The 26,219-nt window shown below is 37.4% G+C and overlaps 1 protein-coding gene across 4 annotated transcripts in view; it reads left to right on the forward strand.

The window, feature by feature from the left end:
- The window catches only part of LOC149081579 (hsp70/Hsp90 co-chaperone CNS1 homolog), a 62,014-nt gene that overhangs the window by 33,130 nt on the left and 2,665 nt on the right, over nucleotides 1–26,219 (forward strand). For 3 of the 4 annotated variants that reach the window (XM_089238535.1, XM_089238538.1, XM_089238536.1), the window contains 5 exons: nucleotides 168–224; nucleotides 816–902; nucleotides 7,445–7,614; nucleotides 18,035–18,122; nucleotides 18,334–18,416. In XM_089238535.1, the coding sequence (XP_089094661.1) occupies nucleotides 168–224; nucleotides 816–902; nucleotides 7,445–7,614; nucleotides 18,035–18,122; nucleotides 18,334–18,416 (485 nt within the window). The remainder of the gene's footprint in view (nucleotides 1–167; nucleotides 225–815; nucleotides 903–7,444; nucleotides 7,615–18,034; nucleotides 18,123–18,333; nucleotides 18,417–26,219) is intronic. The other variant, XM_089238537.1, reaches the window with a different exon arrangement.

Genomic DNA, 26,219 nt, shown 5'->3' on the forward strand with positions numbered 1-26,219 from the left:
GGTGTGATAACAATGGTTGTTATTACCAAGTTTGGCTGTACACCCCTCTGTCCTATCTATCATAGATATTCAAAAACATTGGAAAAATACTTTATTGCACAATTATGTGTTGTGTAAAGACTTTTTTTTTCCTATAAACATTTTTTATTTCATTGTAATTATAACAGGTGGAACCTTCAAATGTTACATTGACTGATCTGAAAATCAAAGCTGAGAAAGAGAAGGTGAATATCATTTTACATGAAATGCTCATACATTTAGTTTGAAGAGATATTTTACAGAATTGTTTCAAATCAGATTATTGATTTATGCAGAATTTTTATAGCTTTGAACAGTGTTTTGTTTAGTTAGGCCTATATTAATTAAGAATCTGTATCAGGGATAGTTATGGTCCTGTCTGTCAAATATTTTTAACATCCATACTCAATGCAACTTTAAAGAAGTTCAAGTGAAAACAAACTTTGCCCTCTTTTTGAAGTGAAAAATTTCTGAACCTTAAATTCTTCTGCTCCGTGCAGTTGCATATCATGGTCATGAAAGTTGTATGATTTTGTATATTAAAGTTGTTTCTTTCTAAAGTTGTTTTCAATGTTTTCACAAAAATCTATACACAAGACTGCTTTACAGAACCTAAACAAACGTGAATATTATGCATAATGGAAGGCTAATTTATAAATATTGATCTAACATACCACATCTGTTTTGTGAGATTTAGCAATAAAAATCCATAATCATTTGAGTATTAGAATGTTTTTCTAAATTTAATTTGACAAATATTTCCTATCAATTTTCTTATCAATTTCGGATTTTTACAGAAAATTCTCGAGAGGGACAAAAGAAAAGCAATTGTGGAAGCAGCGAAGGAGGAGCGAAAAATGACACAGGTTCAGGAAGCTTTAGAGGTAAATACGGTAGATGCTGCTTATTACTAATTAAAGTTACAAATAATGTTATCATTTGTGTATCTTGTTATCACTTTCATAAAGTACGGAGGGGACAAATATCCAACATGGGGAAAATTGTTTATAGTTATCAGCACTTCAGTTAATAGAAGAGTTGATCCACTGTATCCAAGAATATTGAGAAGACACCAATGAATAAGGCAAATACACAAAAAATAATAATAAAAGTCCTAATGCATTTCAACACCAATGGGTGCCGTCTTCAGAGGAAAATTTTTTTTTTTTAACTACTAGTCTCGCTGACCGAGTTTCCCACTTAGGTTGAATACCAAATCTTCACGCTCGGTTGCTCCGCGGAAGAAGTATGTCTGTTCCGCAAGCAAGTACACTATTCCGCAAATGTCTAATCAGGACTCTGCATTAGTATCTCACGCAGGCTCACAGCTTCATTCTGACCACAATGTTTGAAGTGAACAGACGTACTTCTTCCCCTAAGCAACCGAGTGTGAAGATTTGGTATTCAACCCAAGTGGGAAACTCTGTCAGCGAGACTAGTGGTTTAAAAAAAAAAAAAAAAAATTTCCTCTGAAGACGACACCCATTGGTGTTCAAATGCATTAGGATTTTTATTATTATTTTTTTGTGTATTTGCCTTATTCATTGGTGTCTTCTCAACAAAACTTCAGTTAATGTTATCAATTTGTTTGGTTGAAAGTTTTTCTTTTTTTATATTTTCAAGCTAAAATTAAACCCGACTCATTTTTTCCCGTTTAAATTATTGCTTTCAACCTACATAGTCAGCAGCAGGATTTATTCAAAATTCATTGCGAAAAAAATTAATCTAAGTTCAAAAGACATGCAAAATTTCACATCTGATTTGCCTATCTCAGCACTAACTTTGTATTCATGCTTGGCACTCATAAGAAGGTTTCAACTATTTTGGGAGCACGATTTCAACTTGAACAATCACTGATACTCTGATCAATTTTTTTTTTGCATCACACTTTTAATTGCAACTAGGATCACTGATCTAGATATTCTTATTGACGAGCGGCTTAGGTTTTCTAAACACTATTCAGCGGTGGTCAAAAAATCAAATAGAATGCTGAGTTACATTCTCAAAAACATTTTTGTCACATTCTCTTAAAGTGGTTTTTTTACGAGGCTTAGTTGGTCCTGGATTGGAGTATGCCATTAGGTTTTTGAGACCATACTTACAGAGAGACATTGACTTAGTCGAGGAGAAGAGCCATATATGCTCTTGATGGCTCAGTGGCATTAAGCTATGAAGATAGACTTAATCTTGAATATGCTTACATTGGAAGAGTGCAGGTGTCATATATCAATATGTTCTGTCATCCTATCTATGCAAGCATACAGCAAGGTGGGTTCCATACAGCAATCATAATTTCACAGTGATATAAGCAAACAGCATACCCGACAATATACTGAGCATTGAAAAAGTTAACAACAAAAACATACAAAACTTCAAAATAAACACATAAAACAAAGTAAATTGACAAATGAAAACACAAAAATATTTAGACTTAAAAGTAAAAATACTAAACATATAAGATTAAAACCAAAATGAAGGATTTTTAAAATATACAAATTAAAAAAATCCAAAAACGTTAAAACTTAGGAATTTTAATATAAAAACCTTCTAAACATAGAAAACTTTAAAAAAAAACACAGAAATAGGAATTGACAGATTAAAATACAAAAACGTATAAGACTTAGAATTTAATTAAAAAAACAAAAAAGAAAAAAAGGCAAATAAAATATAGAATATGAAATTGAGACGGTTCGAAGGGTGTGTGTGTATGAATTCTGGGTGTGAATGTCGGGGGATATGATTAGAGTGTTTAAAATTTTCAACAATTGGATGGACAAAATGAACTATGAGTTACTAATGCATTGCTAGTCAACTGCTTCGACAAGGGCACACCAGTATAAATTGGTAAGGGACAACTCTAGGTTGTGGTGTTGCAGGGAGTTTTTCCCTAATAGGGTTGTGAATAAATGGAATATCTTACCTTTTGGGATTGGGAATTCTAACATGATTGACATGTTTAAGAAGAAATACGATAAACATATTGGAATGAATCAAGAAGCTATCCATACTTAGATCAGACAACCATAGTTTGGCAATATTTATATTTTAATCTTAGTTATATGGATTTTTTATTGCTCTGCCTAGGGTTTCTGTATTTCTGATATAGTTCAGATATATGTTCAACATTCATTTTTTAGTAGAAAACTTTTTCAGCCACCTCGTTGGGCATTTTGTCTGTTGTGGTTGTTGTATTTGTATGATTACCTCTCTCCCCTTTTCTGCAGTAAATCTTATGGACACAACAGATTTCTAATTTGTCTTTGTCTTGCTAGAGTTTTGCGAGACACTCTAAGTCTTCAGATAGAACATTACTGCTGCTTGAGGTTACAGCCAAGAATGTCTGGATTTTTTTTATCCTTCAAAACTTATGATTAGGGGATACGTAAATTTCGTATTTACGAAATAACCGTGATAAATGCAAAATTCGCCAATTTCGACGAATAAATGCTGAAATTGGATTTTTTACTACTTTTTCGCAAAATCTAGGTAATTTAAATTTTTTGAAGTGGAAAAGTCGTAATTTTGCTCAGTACTTGTGAGTGTGCTTGAAAGAGAAACCACAGGCATCACTTCTTTTCCCTCTTACTAGTCCCATTTACTTGAACAAGATTGTCCTTTCAATGGAGGTTGTTTGGTTGATAGAACTGCATGGCATTTTTTCCCCTCTTGTAGGGAAAAAAGAGGAGGAATAATTTGAAAAACCTCTTGTTTGGTGAATAGTTTCATGCCCCTTTCCCAGAATCCTTTGCGATTTTTTCCTATTATCAAATGGAAAAAAAAAGAAAAATCCACTTTCCTTTTTCTATGTAAACAGGGCAACTGAACAGTTTAATAACATGTGTTTAATTTTCCCTTCAATGGTACATTTTTCTAGTACTTACAGTGATATATTCAACGTTCGCTGGAGATAATAGACATACCAACATGGGCCGCCCTAAAAACTTAATGGACAGAGTGAAAGAGTTTGATCACGAGGGACTGTATTTAAGTGATACAAAAGTCGCTATGTGCAGGTTTTGTACCGTTCGTCTAGATGGGCTGAAAAGAGATACTTTGCAGAAACATGCAATCTCTGCTACACATTTAAAGAAGAAAAACGAACAGCCATGTCCATCTGGAACTAAATGACAAACTACAATCATTGGTAATTTTGAAGCTCAAAAACATGCCAAGAAGAAGCGAGATGATTTTGTAGAAGACACGGCAAGAATGTGTTTGAAAGCTAATATTCCTTTACATAAACTTGATCACCCTGCTGTACGTGATTATTTCGCAAAATATGTACCTGGTTCAGGTAACCTTCCTGTCTGTATGTTCCTTACTAATATATGTTCCACTTTGTTGAATTTCAGAAAAAAAGAGTATAAAAGAATGTTTAGTTATAGTGGTGGATGAAACATCTGATAAACAAGGGAGATGTGTTTTTTCAGTCTTATTGAAAACCATTCATTATGAACCAGAACAATCATGTTACCTGGCTAGCATATACTTTTTAGACATAGCCAATTCTTCCGTGTGCTCCCAAGCTATAATTGACTCTTTGAAAGAATATGAAATTGAATACTCTCAAGTAATGGGCCTAGTATATCAGACTCCACTCGTTATATGACTGCATGCTTTAATTTATGGAAAACTCTTCTGGGGACCAAAATTTTGCACTACCAATGCTGGGCACATAAAGTGAATCTCGTGGGTTACGTATTCATTAAAGAGCTCAAAGAATTGAATTTTGTTGTGGCCAAGACGAAGGCAACTTTTTTGCACTAAAAAAATTAAAAATGTGTATTTGAACTACCTGAAAGAAAGAGTATCACAACTGCCAGCAAAACTCTTTCCATCGCCTGTAGTAACGAGGTGGAATTCATGGTTCAAAGCTGTCATTTATCTAAACGAATATATGGAACATATTGTTGCTTTTCTCAATAAATATGAAGACGATATATTGAGCATAAGTTTCTTAAAGGAATGTTTCGGAAATGAAGTTGTAGCTCTTAAAATACAAGTTCAGCTGACGTTCATTTCCGAGTTCTGTACAAAAATTATGGAGCTAATGGAAAATTTGGAAGAATCAAACTATCCACTCGCGCACATTTTGTGGAGTAAACTAGTAGACTTGAAATATCGCCAAAGTGAAATACATTTTTACGAAAAAACAAAGAAAATTTTGACAAATGAGAATAGTGAAATTGATCATGAGCATATTGTTATGCTGAAGACGGCAGCAGAGAAAAGTTTAAATAAAGTGACCCTACATATGACATCCACCGCAACGAATGAAGCGCACCAGTGCATAGGTAGATTATTCTGTCCATCTGAAGCCGTGACAACACCCACATCATCTTTGAATCCAAATTCATTACTAGAAAGCTTCTCCAAAATACCCTTTTTCAAAGTCGTACCACAGGATGAGCTCATCGATGGATACAATCATTTCAACAGACAACTACTTACAGTGGTGAACCAAGGGATCTCTGTTGATGTCATACAAATTTTAAATGCAACAAAATGCTGCTACATGAACTTTGCAAAAGCAGCTATCCAAAGCCTTCACAGTCCGATTAATAGCGTGGATGTCGAGAGATATTTTAGCATCTACAATTTTCTTATTACTGATAGAAGGCAGAGGTTAAAGATAGAGAATGTAGAGACTACTACTATGTTAGCTTTCAACTAAGTACTTAAACACTTACCAGAAATAATTAGTTTTATTTTGTCTTGTGACAAATGTGAAATTTTTAGATAGAAAATTGTTTTCTTTCTTTTAGTGTGAAGAAATGCGAAATTTTTGATTTGGAATATATTTTTTAATTTTTTTTTTTCTAACAAATATTAAACTTTTGATTTCAAAATTGTTATTTTTGTGTGTGTGTGTGTCAACAAATGCGAGATTTTTGATTTTAAATATTTTTTGTTTATGGAATAGGTTTTTTTTTTGTTTTTTTATTTCCGGGAACAAGTGGGAAACTTTCTATTTAAAAATTATTTTTTTGCATGAAGAAATGCAAAATTTTTGATTTGAAAATTGATTTTTTTTTGTGAACAAAAGTGAACATTCTGATTTGAAATACGTTTTATTTTTTTCCCCTTGTTTTTGTGAACAAATGCAAAGTTTTTGATTTGCAATATTTTTTTTGTGAATAAATGTGATATTTCTGATTTAAAAAAAATTTTTTGCAAAATTTCGAAATTTGTTTTTGCGATATTTACGTATCCCTACTTATGACCAAACCTTTCTTCTGATTACTCGATGACAGGAGAATAAAATATATACCAAGAACAAAATAGACCCCTTCTTTTCAAAGGACATTCGAAACCCCCATTATTCTCATTTATCAAGTGCTATACTATAGCAATATTAATATACTTTCTTGTGTTTGTACACCAAATAACTTATAACTTTTACACCGAATAATTTGTAAAACAATATTATTCATTCAGAAAAACCCTGCCTGGTTCAAAATGAAACAAACACTGAGACAAACGAAATGAACAGGAATCCAATACAAAGTGATAAAGCCATAATGCAAAAAAAAATTTTATGTATAGCAACTAAAGAATGTAATAATCTAAATCACATGAAATAAAATTGGAAAAATATATTAAAAAATTTAAATGATTACTAATTGATGACAATCTAATCTCTTGAATTATAAATAGAACAGAATCTGTGTGTGTTTTTATGCTTTTTAGGTATTTTATATTTGATCATTTGATCATTTTTGTAATTTTCCGCACACGAGGGCTAATTAGACCGGGACCTACAATTTATTGCAGATTCCGAACGGTAGGCTTGTGTTTTATACTCATCGAGAAGTTAGCACGCCAACCTCTTGATGGGGGAACTCCCTGCTGTAGCAGTTTTTTGCTGCGGTCAAGTCGCCGTTTTTTTTGTTGTACCCCTGTGTCAGGAAAGTTTTCTGACAAGGACGAACCGGGTATCGAACTCGCGACACCTCTAAACATCCTTTGGTACTTTAGGCGAGTATCTTATCGACCGGGCTACCGTGCCCCTGTCTTATATTTGACTGTGTGTTTATAATCTGATTAAATTTGATTTCAAACGAGCATAAAAATTTTAAACATTAATTAATTTTACAAATTAATAATATCAATTTCTCAATGAGCAAACATAGTGAATGTTTAGTTTTATGTATCTAAGTCAAGATATGAATGCTGTATTACCTGATTGGTCTGTTTGTAAGTTTTATGCATTAATGAACCTTGAATGTATCATATGATTCCATTCATATCCTGAATGTCACATATCGGAATGTAATATGTGTTTTTGTTCCGCATTTGTCTTTATGTGTTTTGTTAAATTTCAATTTCATTATGTAATTCATGTAATTATTAATCTTTAGAACTACAATTTTGAGAAATACAGTTTCCACCATATTTATTCCATGGTTCTAATTCTCTCAAGTAGATGCGAGGCATCAGGTTTGATGGACCACAAGACTTGAAACCAGAACACACTGACCTAGCAGATTCTATGGTGCATATTGATGAGAATGGTTGTTTAGTGTGGCCTGTCATGTTTTTATATCCAGAACACAGTGTCACTGACTATGTACAATACTTCCACGAAGACTCATGGTGAGAACATGATTTGTTCTAAAACACTGATGTTTTTGTTTAATCTGTTCCAAAGTTTTCTGATACTAAACTGCTTAGGCCTATATAAAAGATATGCACAAAAGTGGATCATAATCCATACATGTAAAATTGATTTTCTGTGTGTGTGTTCTATATACAAATTTACAATTTCAGACCAATCATTGCCAAATTTAGCATGTATACCAAACGGGGCCTGACTTGAACAATAGGCTACTTTAAAAATTTATTAGAGCTGGGCAAAAACTGTCAGGCAACAATGGTTCCTGGCAGGGTTGTTTGGTTTAAACCAGTGGTTCCCAATGTGGGCGCTGAGAAGTTTGAGGGGGGCGTTTTTTGTTCAAGTCATATTGAGGGGGCGTTCAGAAGAATGGGGGGGGGGGCATTTTGTGTTCAAGTCATATTTGCATGTTCAATGTTCCGGTATCACTGGGAGTTTCTGGCAGATAAATATTTATCTCACTTTCAAATGCTAAGAGATCAACATTCAAGACGTCCAACTTTGACTAATATGTTTTCGACAACATCGAAACAAGAAAATGATGGATTACGAGCGTCATACATTTCCTTACTCATTGCTAAAGCAGGTAAAACCGCACACTATTGGCGAAGAATTGATACTGCCAGCTATGAACAAAGTCCTGCATACTGTGCTGTATAAGTCACCGGCTGATATTATTAAAACAATTCCATTGAGTAATAATACAGTGCAGAGACGAATCAATGAAGTGTCCAAGGATGTGGAGAAATCCACATCCACAAAAAAGCTGATTTTTTGGCGACTACCAAATTTTCCTTATAACTCGGTGAACCTACTTTACCAACAAATGAATATTTACTTCTGGCATACGTTCGCTTCATAAAAGATGAAAACATTTGTCAAGAACTATTATTCGCCAGAACATTATAAACGGTCACTAAAGGAAAATCTATATTTGACGTTTAAGAACACTATTTTGAAGAAAAAGGAATTTCTCTGACTAATATTTCGTCCGTTGCAACCGATGGTGCTCTGGCAATGGTTGGACGCTACCGTAGATTTGTTTCATTCGTGAAAAAAGTTGTACCAAATTTAGTGGCCATGCATAGTGTGATTCACAGACAACATTTGGTTGCAAAAAACTTTAGTGATCGCCTTCATCGCTCGCTTCAATATGTAATTACAGCAATTAACAAGATCAGAAGCAATGCTCTCCATAACAGAATATTTAGAAATCTTTGTGATGAAAACAAAGAAGACTTCAATTGTTTATATTACACATAGAAGTTCGTTGGTTGTTGTAAGGTTCAGGAGAAAAGAGGTTGGAAAAAGGCTGAGGAGAAACAGGAGTCGCGAGAGAGGGAAACGAGAACGATTAGAGACATTTGAAAAGAGAGAGAGGGTAAAAGTTTGTACCGAAGAGACAGGACGGTTTCGTGGAGGTGTTGGATAATAAATTAAATAAAGTGTTGTTTTCTTCCTTTTGGGAGTCTAGAATCCAGTTATTTCGCCCTGGAATCGTAGTGGAGGTACAGCCGAGGACCTACGACCGATAGGAAATCGGGGGAAAGTTTACTGGCGCAGTCGGCAGGATGAGGTCGTAGCTTCAACGACTCAAGATTGCGAGCTGAATTCGAAGAAGAGTGTCCTAGCGACGGTGGAACCACCCGGTTCGTATAGAAGGATAGTAGCAGCGTCAAGCACCCACGCTGTTTTTTTTTGTTTTTTTTTCGTGAAATCAACCCGACAACCGGTGCTGAGAGGGGCAATCCTGCCCAGGCAAAAAGGAGCAAGTGTTGTACGGCAGTATCGAGACGATAAATAAAGATGGCGTATTTGGCAAAGGGGAATAAGGAGGATCTGGAGACCATGGCCGCCAACTTGGGGTTAGAAGTCCGACCGGAGTTCAACTTAATGCAACTAGTGAGTACCATACAGGAAAGTGAACTGTACAACGAAGCGACGTGCAGAGAGATGCTGAAAACGATCATAGGCAATAGGAAAGAGAATAGATGGAGGAGAGGCGTAGAGAGAAAGAGATGGAGGAGAGGCGTAGAGAGAAAGAGATGGAGGAGAGGCGTAGAGAGAAAGAGTTGGAGGAGTGGCGTAGAGAAAAGGAGATGGAACATGAACTCGAAAGACTGAGGATCGAGACAGGAGTCAGAAGGGAGGAGAATAATCAAGCTGGGCGCGGCAGAACCCCCAGCCGGGATTTCCAGAACATGATGCAAAAGTTCAGAATGGAAGAAGACATAAGTCTGTACCTGGTGCTGTTCGAGCGGCAAGCTCGTCGCGCGGCCCTGGCATGGGAAGATTGGTTAGCTGAGCTCTTGGGACTTCTTCCCTACGAGATGAACCAGTTAATTGCCCGCGAGCCGGAAGAGCAAGTACAGGACTATAATCAAGTTAAGGAATTGTTATTGCAGAGATTCAAACTCACCCCAGAGAAGTTCCGACAGATGTTTTCTTCGTGCCACAAGAACCAAGAGGGCACCTGGAGAGACTTCTACCATGAACTGTGTACCTATTTTGATGGATGGACGACGGCTTTGGAGGTCACGACGTTTGAGCAACTAAGAGATTTAATCATCAGCGATCAAATGAAAAAACGCGTCACAGCTGATTTTAAGGAACACTATCTGGACGAATGGAGTGATATGGTGTCTCCAAGTGATCTATTGGAGAAACTAGATAGGTTCGATGATGTGAAGAGGACTCTGAAGACACCCTTCCCAAGTGACAGAACGAGAACCCCAAGACCGGTTCATCGAAACCCAGGATGGAAAGCCAGCGAGAACCAGAGACTTCAGGGTGAGTCCTTCCCACCTAAAGCGACGATGGGTTCGAATACCAGAGAGAGAGCCGCAGTCACTTGTTATGCGTGTGGAGCAGAAGGCCATATAGCAAGGTTTTGTCCTGCAAGAGTTCAGCAGGAGCCCTTGAGTCGGGCCCAGGCGAACTCTGTCCAGACAGAAGAGGGGGACATGATTGAAGAAACCACAGTCCTAACAGCATATATCACTGTCCCGGCAGCTGGTGTCGGTGCGGACATTGACACACCGCAGACCGGTTAAATATTGAAAATGACTAGAATGTAAAATCACAAAACGACTAGAACATAAAATCACATTTTCGCAAATTTTAGATTTGACCTTGATCAGATGATCGCCCGAATTTTACGGCGTACTATGATTATTAGAATTCATCTCTAAAATCAATGTTAAATATCAAAAAAAAAAAAAAAAAAATTTTTTAGCGAAAGTACTTTCCACCCGCGGTTTGCCACACTTACTGATCCCGGTCGAGCCCCCAAAATTGCAACGTCCCTTATGGGAGTTGCTTGCCCGGTTCGAAATATCCAGCAATAAAGTGGCAAACGACAAGTGGAAAATGATTAGAAACAAACTTTCGCATGAAATATTATTATTTATTCAAATTAATTATATGGGTTAGTTAATTTTAACAATGGATTAGTATATCTTGGAGCCCTCTATTTGACGTTAACAGTAAAGATACTGGCTCACCAATTGATGATCAACAACAGTCAACTTGTGCAGTGATCGGACATCCGATGTTGTTAGCTTTTCCGTAAATACCAGAGGAGTTTTCTCAGTTGAGAACCGGAACACCTTGATCAGTTCCTGGGGGCCTCTCGGTTGAGGGCCGGACCACCTTGCTCAGCTCCGGGGGGCCTCTTGGTTGAGGGCCGAACCACCTTGATCAGCTCCAGGGGGCCTCTCGGTTGAGGGCCGAACCACCTTGATCAGCTCCGGGGGCCTCTCGGTTGAGGGCCGAACCACCTTGATCAGCTCCGGGGGCCTCTCGGTTGAGGGCCGGACCACCTCGATCAGCAATGAAGAACTTTGACTGTGAAGATTGTTTTATATTTTGATTCCGGACCTGCCGGAAAACGGATTCAAATAATGTAGATTATTGCATTTTAACAATTCAGCCTAAGGCCAATAGATACGGTAGTAAGACGGTGAACCGTCCTACTAGAGGGCTTCAGTTGAACAGAACAAGATTAGACGAACGCAGAATCAGACCTGTTACAACGTACGGCCGGTATTTAAAGGAAAAACATCCGACCGCATGTGTCTGATCAAGCCAATCGGCTTCAAGGTCACCTCATCTGCATGCGATCGCAGGCGAACATCACGATCGGCCTTGATCGTCGCCATACGATCACAGCTGCAGACTAGTAACATTTATGACAAAGATAACGTGACGGTGACTACGGACTTTTACGCCGGGGGATCATCGGCACGTTACATTCCCCCTGCCACCAGAAAGAAAAATTCTTAAGAATTTTTCTAAGGCCCAGTTTTCCTAACAATCCATATCCCGAGGAAAAAGAAACCTATCGAAAACATGAAATGCAATATAATAAACAATCCCGCATTAAATACACATTATCAATACACTAAAAATATCAAAAATCCCGCATGAAATACACTAACTATAATTATACACTCAAAAACTTCAAATCCCGCATGAAATCGCAACACCAAAATACAATATATAGGGCCCTGCCCTATCAACCTTCCGAAAACTTCACAATTTCCTCACCACTACCTCAAAATATCACACCAAATGTCACATCAATTATCTCATTTATCTAAAAACCGCAAAATACACATAAAACACACTATCCCCTCCAAAACACATGAAATAACATTTCCCTCCAAAATACACATTATACACTAATTTCGACAGGCACTCCCCCCCCCTCTCCTACAGGATCATGCAACCGGAGAAAAAGTCCTTAGTCTCAACATTTAAATATTGAAAATGACTAGAATGTAAAATCACAAAACGACTAGAACATAAAATCACATTTTCGCAAATTTTAGATTTGACCTTGATCAGATGATCGCCCGAATTTTACGGCGTACTATGATTATTAGAATTCATCTCTAAAATCAATGTTAAATATCAAAAAAAAAAAAAAAAAATTTTTTTAGCGAAAGTACTTTCCACCCGCGGTTTGCCACACTTACTGATCCCGGTCGAGCCCCCAAAATTGCAACGTCCCTTATGGGAGTTGCTTGCCCGGTTCGAAATATCCAGCAATAAAGTGGCAAACGACAAGTGGAAAATGATTAGAAACAAACTTTCGCATGAAATATTATTATTTATTCAAATTAATTATATGGGTTAGTTAATTTTAACAATGGATTAGTATATCTTGGAGCCCTCTATTTGACGTTAACAGTAAAGATACTGGCTCACCAATTGATGATCAACAACAGTCAACTTGTGCAGTGATCGGACATCCGATGTTGTTAGCTTTTCCGTAAATACCAGAGGAGTTTTCTCAGTTGAGAACCGGAACACCTTGATCAGTTCCTGGGGGCCTCTCGGTTGAGGGCCGGACCACCTTGCTCAGCTCCGGGGGGCCTCTTGGTTGAGGGCCGAACCACCTTGATCAGCTCCAGGGGGCCTCTCGGTTGAGGGCCGAACCACCTTGATCAGCTCCGGGGGCCTCTCGGTTGAGGGCCGAACCACCTTGATCAGCTCCGGGGGCCTCTCGGTTGAGGGCCGAACCACCTCGATCAGCAATGAAGAACTTTGACTGTGAAGATTGTTTTATATTTTGATTCCGGACCTGCCGGAAAACGGATTCAAATAATGTAGATTATTGCATTTTAACAATTCAGCCTAAGGCCAATAGATACGGTAGTAAGACGGTGAACCGTCCTACTAGAGGGCTTCAGTTGAACAGAACAAGATTAGACGAACGCAGAATCAGACCTGTTACAACGTACGGCCGGTATTTAAAGGAAAAACATCCGACCGCATGTGTCTGATCAAGCCAATCGGCTTCAAGGTCACCTCATCTGCATGCGATCGCAGGCGAACATCACGATCGGCCTTGATCGTCGCCATACGATCACAGCTGCAGACTAGTAACATTTATGACAAAGATAACGTGACGGTGACTACGGACTTTTACGCCGGGGGATCATCGGCACGTTACAGACGGCAATAACAACGATTTTTGCATACCTAACGAAGAACTTGAAGAGAGGATCACATCCCAAGTCGAGAGCTACTTCACCGACTTCAACATCAAGAACATGAAGAACAACTTTCTGCTGAAACAAATCCAGAGAAACAAGGAGGGCTACATCAGCCTGAGGTTGGTCTCATCTTTCGGGAAAGTCAAGACCCTGACCAAGGATTGGAGGGTCGTCCGGTACTGTCTCAGGAACTCGAACAAATTCCAAGTCAACGGAGGAGGCACTAAAGTGCGCCGGATTGTGCCCGTACCGACTTTCGAGACCAGATGCGCAAAAATGATCCTGGTCTGCAACATGCTGTTCGAGGAAATGACACCCAAGTCAGTGTCGCAGTTTATATCAGAACACGGAGAAGTCGTCGACGTCGTAGTCGTCAATCGAGGATCTAGGCTACCGGATGTCTGTACGAGGCGCTGTCTCTGCGTCAACGGCAATATGGTGAAGAAGACGTTCGCCCTTATCAAGTGCAAGACCAATCGGGTCGCGTCCGCATCCGAGGGCAAGGCCTCGCAGCTCAAGGAGATGAACTCGAAACGATACGACGATGATCATGCTGTCAAAGGGAGGAGATCCGCACCGAACCGGTTCCCGGCTAGGCAGGAAACGTCCAAGCAATCGAACTGGCGATTGTTTTCGTGTCCATTTGCCAAAGGAATCAACAGAGCTACGAACCAGCAGTCGAAGACCGAGAAAACCAGAAGCCAACCGGCTAAATCTTCAATTGCCAACAACGGCGTGCCCAGGAATCAGGACAGGGAAAGGCCATCCTTCTCTATCTTAAGCAAAGTCATGAATAAGGATTGCATCACACATCTAAATGTAGTGGTGTATTATCTCACAGGATTTCTTTTTCCCCTTCACAAAGAAGCAGCAACAGTAGTGACACCATCATGCTAGGGGCAGGTGGTCCTATAATCCAGTAAAGACACCAGCTGTCCCTAAAGGACAAAAACCAGTGTACTAGTAGTTACATTACCCCACAGACATTTTCATTTTCTTTCCCATAAGAAATAGCACATCTCGTACTGTATATCGCCCAGTCCAGTTAATCAAGGTTCTACTGTATACACTATCTACCAATAAGTATTTGGACACCTATGCAATTGACGATATCTGCGGTCCTGAGATACGTCACGCCCTCCGTCGGTATATATAGTGTAGGAAACAACATCGGCATTAGTCGCATGCAAGATGCCGCGCAGTTCGGAGCTCTCTGATTTCGAAAAAGGTATAATTATTGGGTATCACAAAAATGACCGATCCTTAAGGGACATATCTAGCGAGCTGAAGTACCCAAAATCGACAGTGGTCTATGTGATTAAGAAGTGGAAGGTGAGCTGTGATTGTCAGAATTTGCCCCGAGTCGGCAGACCAACGAAACTGGGAGATAGAGACCGACAGGTGCTGTCCAGAGAAATTTGGAAGAACCGCACCTAACCGATGGCCCTCATCCGCGAGGAGTTTCAACAGGCATCCGGAAGTATTGTTTCAATGAATACCATCCATAAGGAAGCACATGTGATTGGTTTTCATGGTCGTGCTGCTGCCCATAAGCCTTTGATCACAAAGTCCAACTGCGTTGCTCGGTTAATATGATGCAAAGCATATCGAAATCGGACCGTAGATCAGTGGAAACGGGTTCTCTGGAGCGACGAATCAAGGTTCACCTCTACCGTTCGGATGGCAGGGTCTGGGTCTGCCTGGAGAACGTCTCCTGCCAGAATGCATTGTGCCAACAGTCAAGTTCGGCGGAGGTGGAATTATGATCTGGGGGTGTTTCTCCTGGTATGGACTGGGACCCTTGGTCCCCATTCATGGTAAGCTCAACGCCGATGCCTACTGCACTATTTTGGATGACAATGTGCTTCCTACATTGTGGCAGTTTTACGGGGTGGACCCCTGTTACTTCCAGGATGACAATGCCAGCTGTCATACTGCGAGGTTAACCAAGGCTTGGTGTGGTGCCAATGGGGTTCATAGAATGGACTGGCCTGCCCAGAGCCCAGACCTGAACCCTATCGAGAACCTCTGGGACGAGTTGGATCGCCAAATTAAGGGGTGCCCTACCTGTCCAAAATCGGTGAAGGAACTGACATGTCTTCTCCAAGCCGAGTGGCCAAAATACCACTAGCCGTCACACAAGGACTTGTGGAAAGTATGCCCCGGAGGGTTCACGTTGTAATTGCCTCTCGTGGAGGCTCTACCAACTATTGATTTTGAATAAAGTTAGTTTTTCTTTTCTATCACAGGTGTCCAAATACTTATTGGTAGATAGTGTAGTAGTAACAGATTTATGAAAAATAATCAGCTATATACAGGGTGATTATAATTAAAGTTTTGATTCAAAAACTATACAATTAGTACTGGTCAGAGTGACTTGAAAATTTGCATGGATACTCCTGAAGCAATGGAAATTTCTTTTGGCAAAAGAAAAACAAAATGCAAGTAGTGCAAAATGTGCAAGTAGATGATGCTGTACTTGGCCAGCTGTATAATCTATTTTGTGCAACCATATTATTTCGGCACTTCCACAGCATCAGTGTGTGGATAGAACAACTTCTATCAAGATGCACATTGCAATACCAGCAAAAGCAGCTGCTGAAGACCCATTTTGACAATAACAGGATGCAACTTAACCCTTGCAATTTCTGGCTGTGGAGGGTACCTCAAAATGTCATGAACAGTGGTCAGATTGCAAACTTTGGTGAATTGCAATCTCCAGTGTATCCCTTATATGTTAGAAGTTCCTCAGGAATATTAACGTGTTGGCACGTTTGGTTTAATAAAGGTGAATTGCAAGCGTCACACATCATGGCCATGGCATACTCTGATCTGTTCTTGAACAAAAGTTTTTGTGCTTTCATCTCCTAGCCAGAACACTGTGGACAACATATTTAACATTTCTTGAGTAAGTTGTAGTTATTTGTTCAATTACTTTGTTTTTTTGTGATGTTTCCATGAATTATGAAATTGTGCAATGCTATAATTAAGTTATCTTTTTGCCATGACTGGCTATCGTTTCCAATCTGTGAGCAAATTTTCCATGTTCTGGATGATATCATTAATTTTACATTTTTAAGTATTTTTTTCCCTTTACCAAATAAAATTTCATTTCTTCAGGAATTTTCAAGTCATTCTGACAATCGTTCTTTTTTTTACAGTGTTTTGAAATCAGAACCTTAGTTATAATCACCCTGTATATAGTAAATCATCGCTAATTAATCTGCATCATTCATGCTTCATTAAATACATTATATTCGCCTAATTTTTATTAGTTTTTGCTTGCAAAAGTTGGTTTTTGTTAAAATATAAGAAATATTTATTGATTAATTAAACATGGGAATAGTGTTAATTACATAAATAAACATTTTATTTTAATTAATTATTAGAAGTTTGAATGATTTTTCAGAAATTTTATTGTTTTTAATGTTAATACTATTTAAAATAAATAAACCGGTTTAAACCAAAAAAACCTGGTTAAAAAACAGTTTTTTATCAACCCTGGTTCCTGTGCCTCAACAATAATTTTTGGAATGCTTACTTTGGTTACCATGATTCCCTAACAATGTGTTTCAGACATATATATGCCTTTGCAATGGCTTATTACTTCTCTAATGCTGCAATTATATGCATGATAGCTCATATACATAGTATGATAGTTCATATCAGAGATAGTTTCTTATCATGGTGATGCTTAAGGACTCGTAGGTCCCTCTTTATATCAGATTACCTGTGAAAACATCACATTTCAGTACTTCTACAATCAGCTTATTCCCCTGATCTTGTCACATGTGACTTTTTCCTTGGATAAAGAATTTAAGGGTAGAAGATTTTCAGGTGTTTAAGAAGTGCAGTGAACAACAACAAAGTCATTGGACAAAAAAAAGACTTGCAATCTGCATTTACGTCTTCATACAAATTATGGCAAAAATGCGTAATTGCACAATGTAGCCACTTTGAAAGAAATGCCAAATAAACAGGTTCTATCTGTATTCATTCATTGGTAATAAAATGTCTCCGAATTTTTTGAACATAGTAGTATAACAACATATTAATGAAAAATAATTTTGACCAGGTGACTATTTGAATTTGGCAGTCATAGAAATGTGTGCTCTAGGTTAAATAAATGTTGATTTATTTGTGTAAATCTTGGATGCTCACTACAATGAATACAGCTGTTACTTTTTAATCTCCAACTTTCTGTCTCAACTCGTAGTGGCTCTATGCTATTCAAAAACAGTAGTGCAGTGGAAGAGTTTTTGATTGAATACAACACATGTCTACTATATTTTTGTTGCTGTTTATTTTATGATGCTTTGTATTATATAAATGCAAACTTGCACGATTGGCTCATGTAAATTGTACAACTGTTTTTTTTTTGTTTTTGTTTTTTTGCCAGCTTTGCTGATCATTTGCAAGATATGTTTACAGAAGAAAACAAGCCTTCATGGGATCAGGAAGGGAAATATCAACCTGCCATGTTGAAGGTGATTTGGAAAAAAGAAATCGAATTTTTATGAAAAATTAATGTATAATGTATATAGCACATCATCAGTGATTCATGCACCCATATCACAGAGATATCCGTTATTTTTTTCACAATTTTTGAATTGGCACTTTTTTTAGAATTGTGTTTGCTCTCACAATGTTTCATTTACCCAAAAGCATGATAAACTTAGTTTTTGCAATTTTTTTCAGTTATCTTTTAAATGCGTCGAAAATGATGATCTGGTTCCAGTGAATTTACATCAGAGTCTGAAATCTGTCATTTCAGACAGTAGGTGAGGTTTAAAATAACCATATTCATGTTTATATGACATTGTTCTTTTTTCTGATATGCTGATTTTTAAGGATTCCAATGAATTTTAACAAATATTTGTTTTATATATGTTACTGCCAAATCCCGAAGTTGGTCAGTTAGCGAACTGGCTGGCCCAATTGATCGGCCAATGTCCGAATTTCAGGCTTTCGCTGGCCCCTATATATGGATCACTAAGATATCTATATTCAGATTCCCTTAATTGTTAAGGTTGCCATGCTAATCATAATAATTATGGTTAGCTATGGCTAATTATAAATGGCCATAGTTATCGCAAAAATACATCAAAGTGGTGATGACCCCGAATCATACGGGATCAATATATAGGGATGTATAGAGACCAAATATGTAGAGGCTGACCAAAGTTCGAAATTCATACATTGCCAACTAGACCAACTTTAGGCTTTGGCAATAAGTTAAAAATAATGTTTTTCTCCAGGATAATGACTAATGTTTCATCAGTAACATTATAAAATTCTCAAAAAATACAAAACTGTTTTTAATGAACATTCTGACTCTATTTCATATTAGTTTGAATAGTAATTGAAAAAAATAATAATTCTAGATCAGGGTCACACAATTTTTTTAGTCTGTGGGTTCAATATGCTAGATCAGATCTTGACAAATCCCAGGTGCCAGGTTGCCATGGCGACTAAGTTTGGTATTTGTACCTAAAGTTTTTCATATGTGGATTACTTAATCAGAGTCAAGGGAACACAAAATATTTTGGTTTCATATAATCAGGGTTGGATGCATCGCAAAAGAAATTTTCTCAAAAAAAAAAATGTTTGGCTCCTCAAAGTTTTCTGGTGCCTAGACTTTTTTTTTTGTTTGTCAAGCACTGTACTAGATGGCTATTGCTTGCAGGTCACAAATCTGAGTACTTGTGTTGGGTGGATTAAAACTTTTTTACAGATATTTTTTAAAATTTACGTAGAACCCTATTTACAAGCTGTATTCAGGATTCCTACAACTTTTGACTGAAAGGTTTCCCTGACTTTCTCTGACCATCAAATTACCAAATATCAAATATTTTCTAAAACATTAAATTGATACAGTATTGTCCCTCCCAAAATTGCATGTACAGTCTAATTCTGTAATAACGAACTTCAACAAACTGAAGAAATCACTTTGTTATAAGAGAATTTTGTTATAAAAGAATTTTTGATTTTTCAAATTTTAACATTCATAAAAAAAAATTTGTTTCAGTGGAGTTTATTTATTTATACAATAATGTTGGCTGAGGCCTAAACATGAGAATACGGTTGATGGTGGCAGAAAAAAGTTTTACATTTTTCGAAAATATAAATGGCGTGGGTGAATATGGAAAGAAGTTAAATTTAAAGCCGTCGGTGGAAGCGGAGATAGGGTTTATCTTAAGTGGATGATCAAGTCTGCTAGAGATATGTGTTGGCTTGGAGATAATACCAGTGATATCAAAATTTAAATGTCCATGGAGAATTTTGAAAAGCATGGTCAATCGAAAAAAAACACGGTGAGTACTTAGAGGGGGAAGATTGAGTTCACGTTTAAGTTCGGAGACAGACACAAAGGAGGACCAACTTTTGTAGATAAAGCCGGCGGATTTATTTTGTATTGATTCCAGCTTCTCGATATTTCTAGCAGTGTAGAGGTCCCAAATTTCGGAGACATAGAAGAGGAGTAGAGAAATATAGGTTTGATAGCAGAAGAGTCTAACATCACGAGTAGAGTGTTTAAGGTTCCGGCAAAGGAAAAAGAGTTTATTGAGATATTTTTTTGATATAATCGATATGTTTATTCCAGCGCAGGTTTGCTGAAATGATAACGCTGAGGTATTTATATTGTGAAACCTGGGATAGGGAGGAGTTATTGATGGAGTATGAAAATTCAAAAGGTGAGAGTTTACATGAAATTCTCATGAGCACAGTTTTAGAGATGTTGAGAAGCATTTGCCATGTGGAGCACCATTGGGAGATAGAATTGAGATTGCATTAGAGAAGTTCTTGGTCTGACTCATGATTTATGGTGTGGTAGATTACGTAATCATCAGCAAAAAGTCTAGTGGTGCAATTGAGGGTTTCAGGAAGGTCGTTAATAAATATTAAGAATAAAAGTGGGGAAATCATTGATCCCTGTGGTGTCCCAGAATTTATGGTGGCCTATGGTAAGTTGTTGTCTTTGAAGTGGACATATTGTTTGCAATATTTTAGGAAGGCTTCCAGCCAATTAAGCAATTGAACATTTAAGCCGAGTGTAGAAAGTTTAAGTAGTAATTTATTGTGAGGGACTTTGTCATATGCTTTTGAGAAATCTAAGAAAATGACATCAGTTTGTAAATTTTCATCGACAGCTCCTGAGAGGTCATGGATGAAAAGGACCAATTGAGAGGAGGTGGAGAGAGAACGTCTAAAGCCTATGCTGATATGATTAGGGAAGAAAAATTTTATGGAGTCAATTTGGGCTGGATTTCTTTTGCTATGATGTGTTCATGATGAGGTGATTGCAAAAGGTCTGAAATTGAGGGGATCGGTAAGAGGACCAGATTTGTGAATTGGAATGATTTTGTTTATTTTCCAATCAGAGGGTATAATGGAGGAATTTAGAGAAACATGGAAAATAATCAAAAGATAGGCAGCGACTTCTTCAGCATGGAATTTGAGAATATAGTTAGGGATTCCATTCGGGCCCAAAGAGTGAGGTTTGAGTTTTTTCAATAATTTTACTATGTCCTCCCTAGAGATAAAGATTGGGTTAGAGTTGTGAATGTAGTCAGTGAATGAATATTGTGAGAGGATCCAATGAGAAAACTGAGCAGAACGCTAAATTGAACTCAGTGGCGATATCCGAAGGAGAAAGATGTCTTTAGTTGAAATTTTGAGAGAAGGCTGATTTGGTATGGAGGAAGTTCCAAAACTTTGAGGGATTGGATTTGAGATAATTTGGTAAAAAATGAGAAAGATATTTAGTTTTTGAAAAGAAATGAGGTCTTTAAGGTTTGAGTGTAGGCAGAAATTGCAGATTTAAGTGAGTGGGATTTGTTTACTTTGTATTTGGAAGCGACACGGCAAATTTTTCCCTTTAAATGGATGATATCTCTATTAGTCCATGGGTTGTAAATGTACTTGGTTGAGACATTCTTACTGGGAACTGTAGCTAAGCATTTGAGGATTGTTGATTTGAAAGTCACCCACAAGGTATGAATGTTGTTGGAGGAGGAAAGCGATAAGAAATCAGAAAAGTGGGAACGAAGAATATTTCGCATGAGGGGGGTAGTTGGCCTTATTAAAGTTTGGTTTGGTAGCAAGTTTGTAGGAGGGAATAGATTGCTGGAGAGAAAAATCAATGAAGTGGATTTTGTGATCCGAGCGACCCTCGAAGATGGAGGTGTCAAGAACTGGGATCCGATTAGAAGTGGCAATGACATTCAGGATTGAACTGGATTGAAATGCAATTCGAGTTGGTTTTAAGACAGATTGAACAAGATTGAATTTAAGGAAAATGTCAAGGAATTTATTATTAATTCGGTGATTGCAGTAAGTAGAATGCATATTTATCCAATCAATGACTGGGATGTTCCAATCTACAGTGAGACTTTGGGAATGTGTGGGGGAGAATTTTTCAAGAATAAGTTCTAGTTGGTCGAATAAGTGTAAATCTGGGGAGGGAGGTATATAGAGGGGGAAAATGGGTAGAGGAAACAGGGTGATGCCATTCAACTGCAACAATTTCCAGATCAGAGTGAAAGGGGATTTTAATGAGAGGAATGGAATTATTGAAAATCAGTACACCTCCCCCTCGAGAGTTTCTATCTTTATGGAAAGCACTATAATTAGGGAGAAGAAATTCGGAATAGGACAGAATTATTTAACCAAGATTCAGTTACTCCAAGAAAGTGAGGGTTGTGAACAAGCAAAATGAATTTGAAGGAAAGAATTTTATTATTTAAGCTTCTAACGTTGATGGTACCTAATTTAAAAGTATTTAGTGTAGAGGCGGGAGGGGTGTTAATGGGAGAGGGCCTAAGGGGGGAACATTAGGGGTGCGTGGAGGACTGGTGGATAGAATAGGGTTTGTGGAACTGGTTGGGGTGTAAAGGAAGGAACAATGTCATTAATCTCAGGGTCCCAAATGTATTTAATATTGTTAATTATGTGAAGTTATGGATGAGTTTCACTTTAAGTCCATTTTCCCTGAAGTCCCTCACATTTGGCCACAGAGTTTCCAAGTTTTGGGAGAAAATCTTCGGAGATTGATATTGGAATGTTTTTAAGGACGTAATTTTAAAGTTTGAAATTAAGGAATTTGACTATTGAGAGTCTGCATCCATGACCCTCTCAAGAGCCGCTTCTCTGACAACGTTTGATGTCCATGGGAGAGATATCTATATCTAAGTGCTCGGAGCAACATTTTATGATTTTATGTTCGAGTTCTATGAAAGTTTCTGTATTAGATGGTTCCTCGGGAATTCCACAAAAGATAAGATTCGAGTGACGAGAATGATCTTCAAGGTCTGTTATTTTAGAAAAAAATTGGAAGTAAGGTCTTGAACTTTGTTTTGCAAGTCATCTATAGGGGATAATTTATCTTCAACTGCGCTAAGTCATTGGGAAAAGCCAGTTAATTGGAAGCTGAAGGAATCTTGTTTTTGGTAAAGAAGCGTCAGTTGGTTAAGTATGGCAACTCGAGTTGCCTGAATATTAAGGAGAATTGTTGATTCGGAAGAAATATCGGGTTTAACAGCATTTTCAGAAGTAGAGCCAGATCTAAGTTGATGGGTAGAAGGTGGAGATGAGTGGTTAACACGGGGTCCAGGGTTAGACTCAATGTCGCCGGATAATATGAGCAAGAGTTCTCGGGAAAAAGATGTGCTGGGGGCGATTCATGAAGAATCAGGGAAAGGGTACAAAAAATATGTATCAAAAACAGAGGAACAGTGACTAAAATTTTCTCAGTATTAAATTCAGTCTGTGGGGTCATTGTTGTAACATGAGAATGATAAGTTAAAAGTAAATAAAAATTTAAATAAGGGAAGGAGACTGACCTGTGTAATAATAATAAAAAGATCAGCATTCTGACAAGCATGAGAGCAACGACCTCATATTCTGAAGCACTGAGGAAGGCACTTATTATATATATAGGTGGCATGGTGAGATCAACTCCTTGGCTTGCTAACTGGTATATGGCATGTAGTGTTGATGAAGAAATCCATGACAGCAAAAATGGAGAGGCGAGTATCCATGGTGACGATAAGAACTGTCATGAGGAAGGGCGGGTCGGCGCCGGACGAGAGATGGCGACGGGAAAACAGACTGGGGCCGAAGAATTATAGTTGAAGTTTTTCTTGGGGGAAAGAACAGTACAGCAAAGACGGAGAATCCAGACTATGAAACACGGCAAAAACCTGTAATAATAATAAAGAGATCAACATTCTGATGAGCATGAAAGCAACAACCCCACTAATTGATTATAAGGAAAAAATTACTTATTTACGTTCCAGATAATAAGAAGAATGAAGTTAAATTCAAAATATAGCTCAAACAAATTAGGGATTGTTTTTTTTTTTTTTGGATAAGTTTCACGTAACATATTTGAGGAAAATAATCCGCAATTATTATTATTGTTTTGTGAAAGCCAAGAAATCAAAACGTGAAATGCTTGAAACATTTTGCTTCCAAAAGCACATGCAAGTTCCAAAGTCTTTTCTCATATGAGTGGACCGGTAACCAACTTATTTTGGGAATAAATGACTTGAAACCATGTTGTTTCTGGAAAATGTCTTGAACAAATGTAAAGTTCCAAAAAGAAAATTACATCCACATGTTGAAAATTTGAGAAAGTCTAGTCTTTTTTCTATGGGATCTTTTATCTCCTCTTAGCCAGATCATCTCCCACTGTGTTCTCAACAAAGAGATATAAGCAGATAATCGATTCAGCTACCGCTGAACGAATTTCAGATTCCTTTTTCCTGATATATCTCACCATAGATTTGTTTATTCCGTAATGGCGGACCACAGCAGGTATTGACTTTACCAAGCATAGTCAATGTATCCAATTTTTCTTGTCAAGTTTTCACTTTTATTTATCTTCTCAAAGAAAGCATTAACAGTAGCATTTAAAAGAATGAGCCATCCTAAACAAGCACAACTCAAATTTTGTAAACAAAACACGTGAACGACGATTGCTCAGTGTTGTCAAAAAAATTTTCCAATAAAGAAAAAAAAACCGCGAATACACGGAAACCACGAATACAGGGGTCGGACTGTATAACAATAATAATTGGCTAAAAAAAAGCAACATATGCCAAGATTTGCATTTTATTAGGACAGCAAATGTTCTCTTTTATTCAAAACAATGTGTGAATGATAGTATTCTCATACATTCAACTGTTTAATTTTGAGATAATTTTTTTTTTTATTGCCTCATTACCCAGCATGCCAGAGAATGAAAGTTAAAAATTCAGAGCAATTCTTAAATATCTGGATTCTTAGAATTGAATTGAAGTGGCCAATTTGAACCTTGTTTCTCGGTATCTCAATACTAGAATGGCCAAAGCAGTGATTTTGACTGTTTTTGATTTTGACAACTTCATAATCTCGACAGTATTTAACATACACACTCAATTTTTGGTCAATTTTCATTAATTCTGTGCTTCTCCTTGTGTACAAAAATTTGAAGATGTTGAAGTTATTTTGTAGGAGATATCAACACATTTATACCTAGAATGGCTAAGAGCAGTCAAATTCAATGCTCCATAAATTATATGTTTTCTTGTTTGGGTGCAGATGACATATGTTTTCTTGTTTGGGTGCAGATGACATATGTTTTTGTTTTTAGGTATATTCCCTATCATTCACTGATGGTACACGCAACACAACATTTATTCACTAGTAACAAACAGATAAGAAAAAATAAAATAAAATAATGATATTTGTTGTATGATGTTACTGGACTAGCTAGCTAAAAAGGCTTTTCAGGAGACTGCAGAACTTCATGTATTCACAATCAAAACACCATTTCTTACTTAGGCCGGTATTACAGTATAAAAGTTTTATAAAAGTTCTTTTATAAAACTTGCAAAAATAAAAACAACCAATAGGTGTATTGGTTACACTCGAGTGAATGTAACAATAGGCTTATTTTTTTCCAGTTTTTTTATTTAAATTTTATTGAGGAATTTTTTCCCTGATTTTTCGTCTGGCAATGCTCAGATTTTGTTTTAGTCAGACTTTAGATAACTCTTCATGTCATCATCTGCTTCGAAAGATTTCTAGGAAACAGGTTCATTCGCGGTATGTAGAAGTGACTCTCAGGAGAAAGACCACTATTTGAATGATAATGATGTTCTATATATTTTATCAGTCAGAAGTGCTGACATAAAGGAAACATTGAGGGGGGGGGGGCTGAATATTGTCATTCATACCATATATAATGAACTCAATCCCGCACGCAGGAGGCGGAATGGTGTCTTCCGTTGTATATTCATGAATTTATTTGGGGGGAAGGGGCTCAGATTGTCTCAGCCCCTCAGGTTCAGACACTTATTATTTTAAATGATATTTCGGAGAATGAGGCTGAGGAGACACAATGTAAACGCTGACAATGGCATCAAGCAAAAAATCCAAGATCATGGTTTTCTGCTACATCCACCCGAAGGAGAAATTAGTGATTGCGAAAGTGACTGGTCTGAATCAGATAACACTGATAAAAAGGAAAGACAAAGATGTATTTGTTTAATTTACATACTCAGACCTGCGAACTCTCTGGATTTTGGCAGAAAATTATA

Source organism: Pholcus phalangioides, unplaced genomic scaffold (assembly GCF_987345545.1).
Source record: "Pholcus phalangioides strain wild (caught in Gottingen) unplaced genomic scaffold, Ppha-v1.0 ptg000010l_1, whole genome shotgun sequence".
In the NCBI taxonomy this organism is placed as follows: Eukaryota; Metazoa; Arthropoda; class Arachnida; order Araneae; family Pholcidae; genus Pholcus; species Pholcus phalangioides.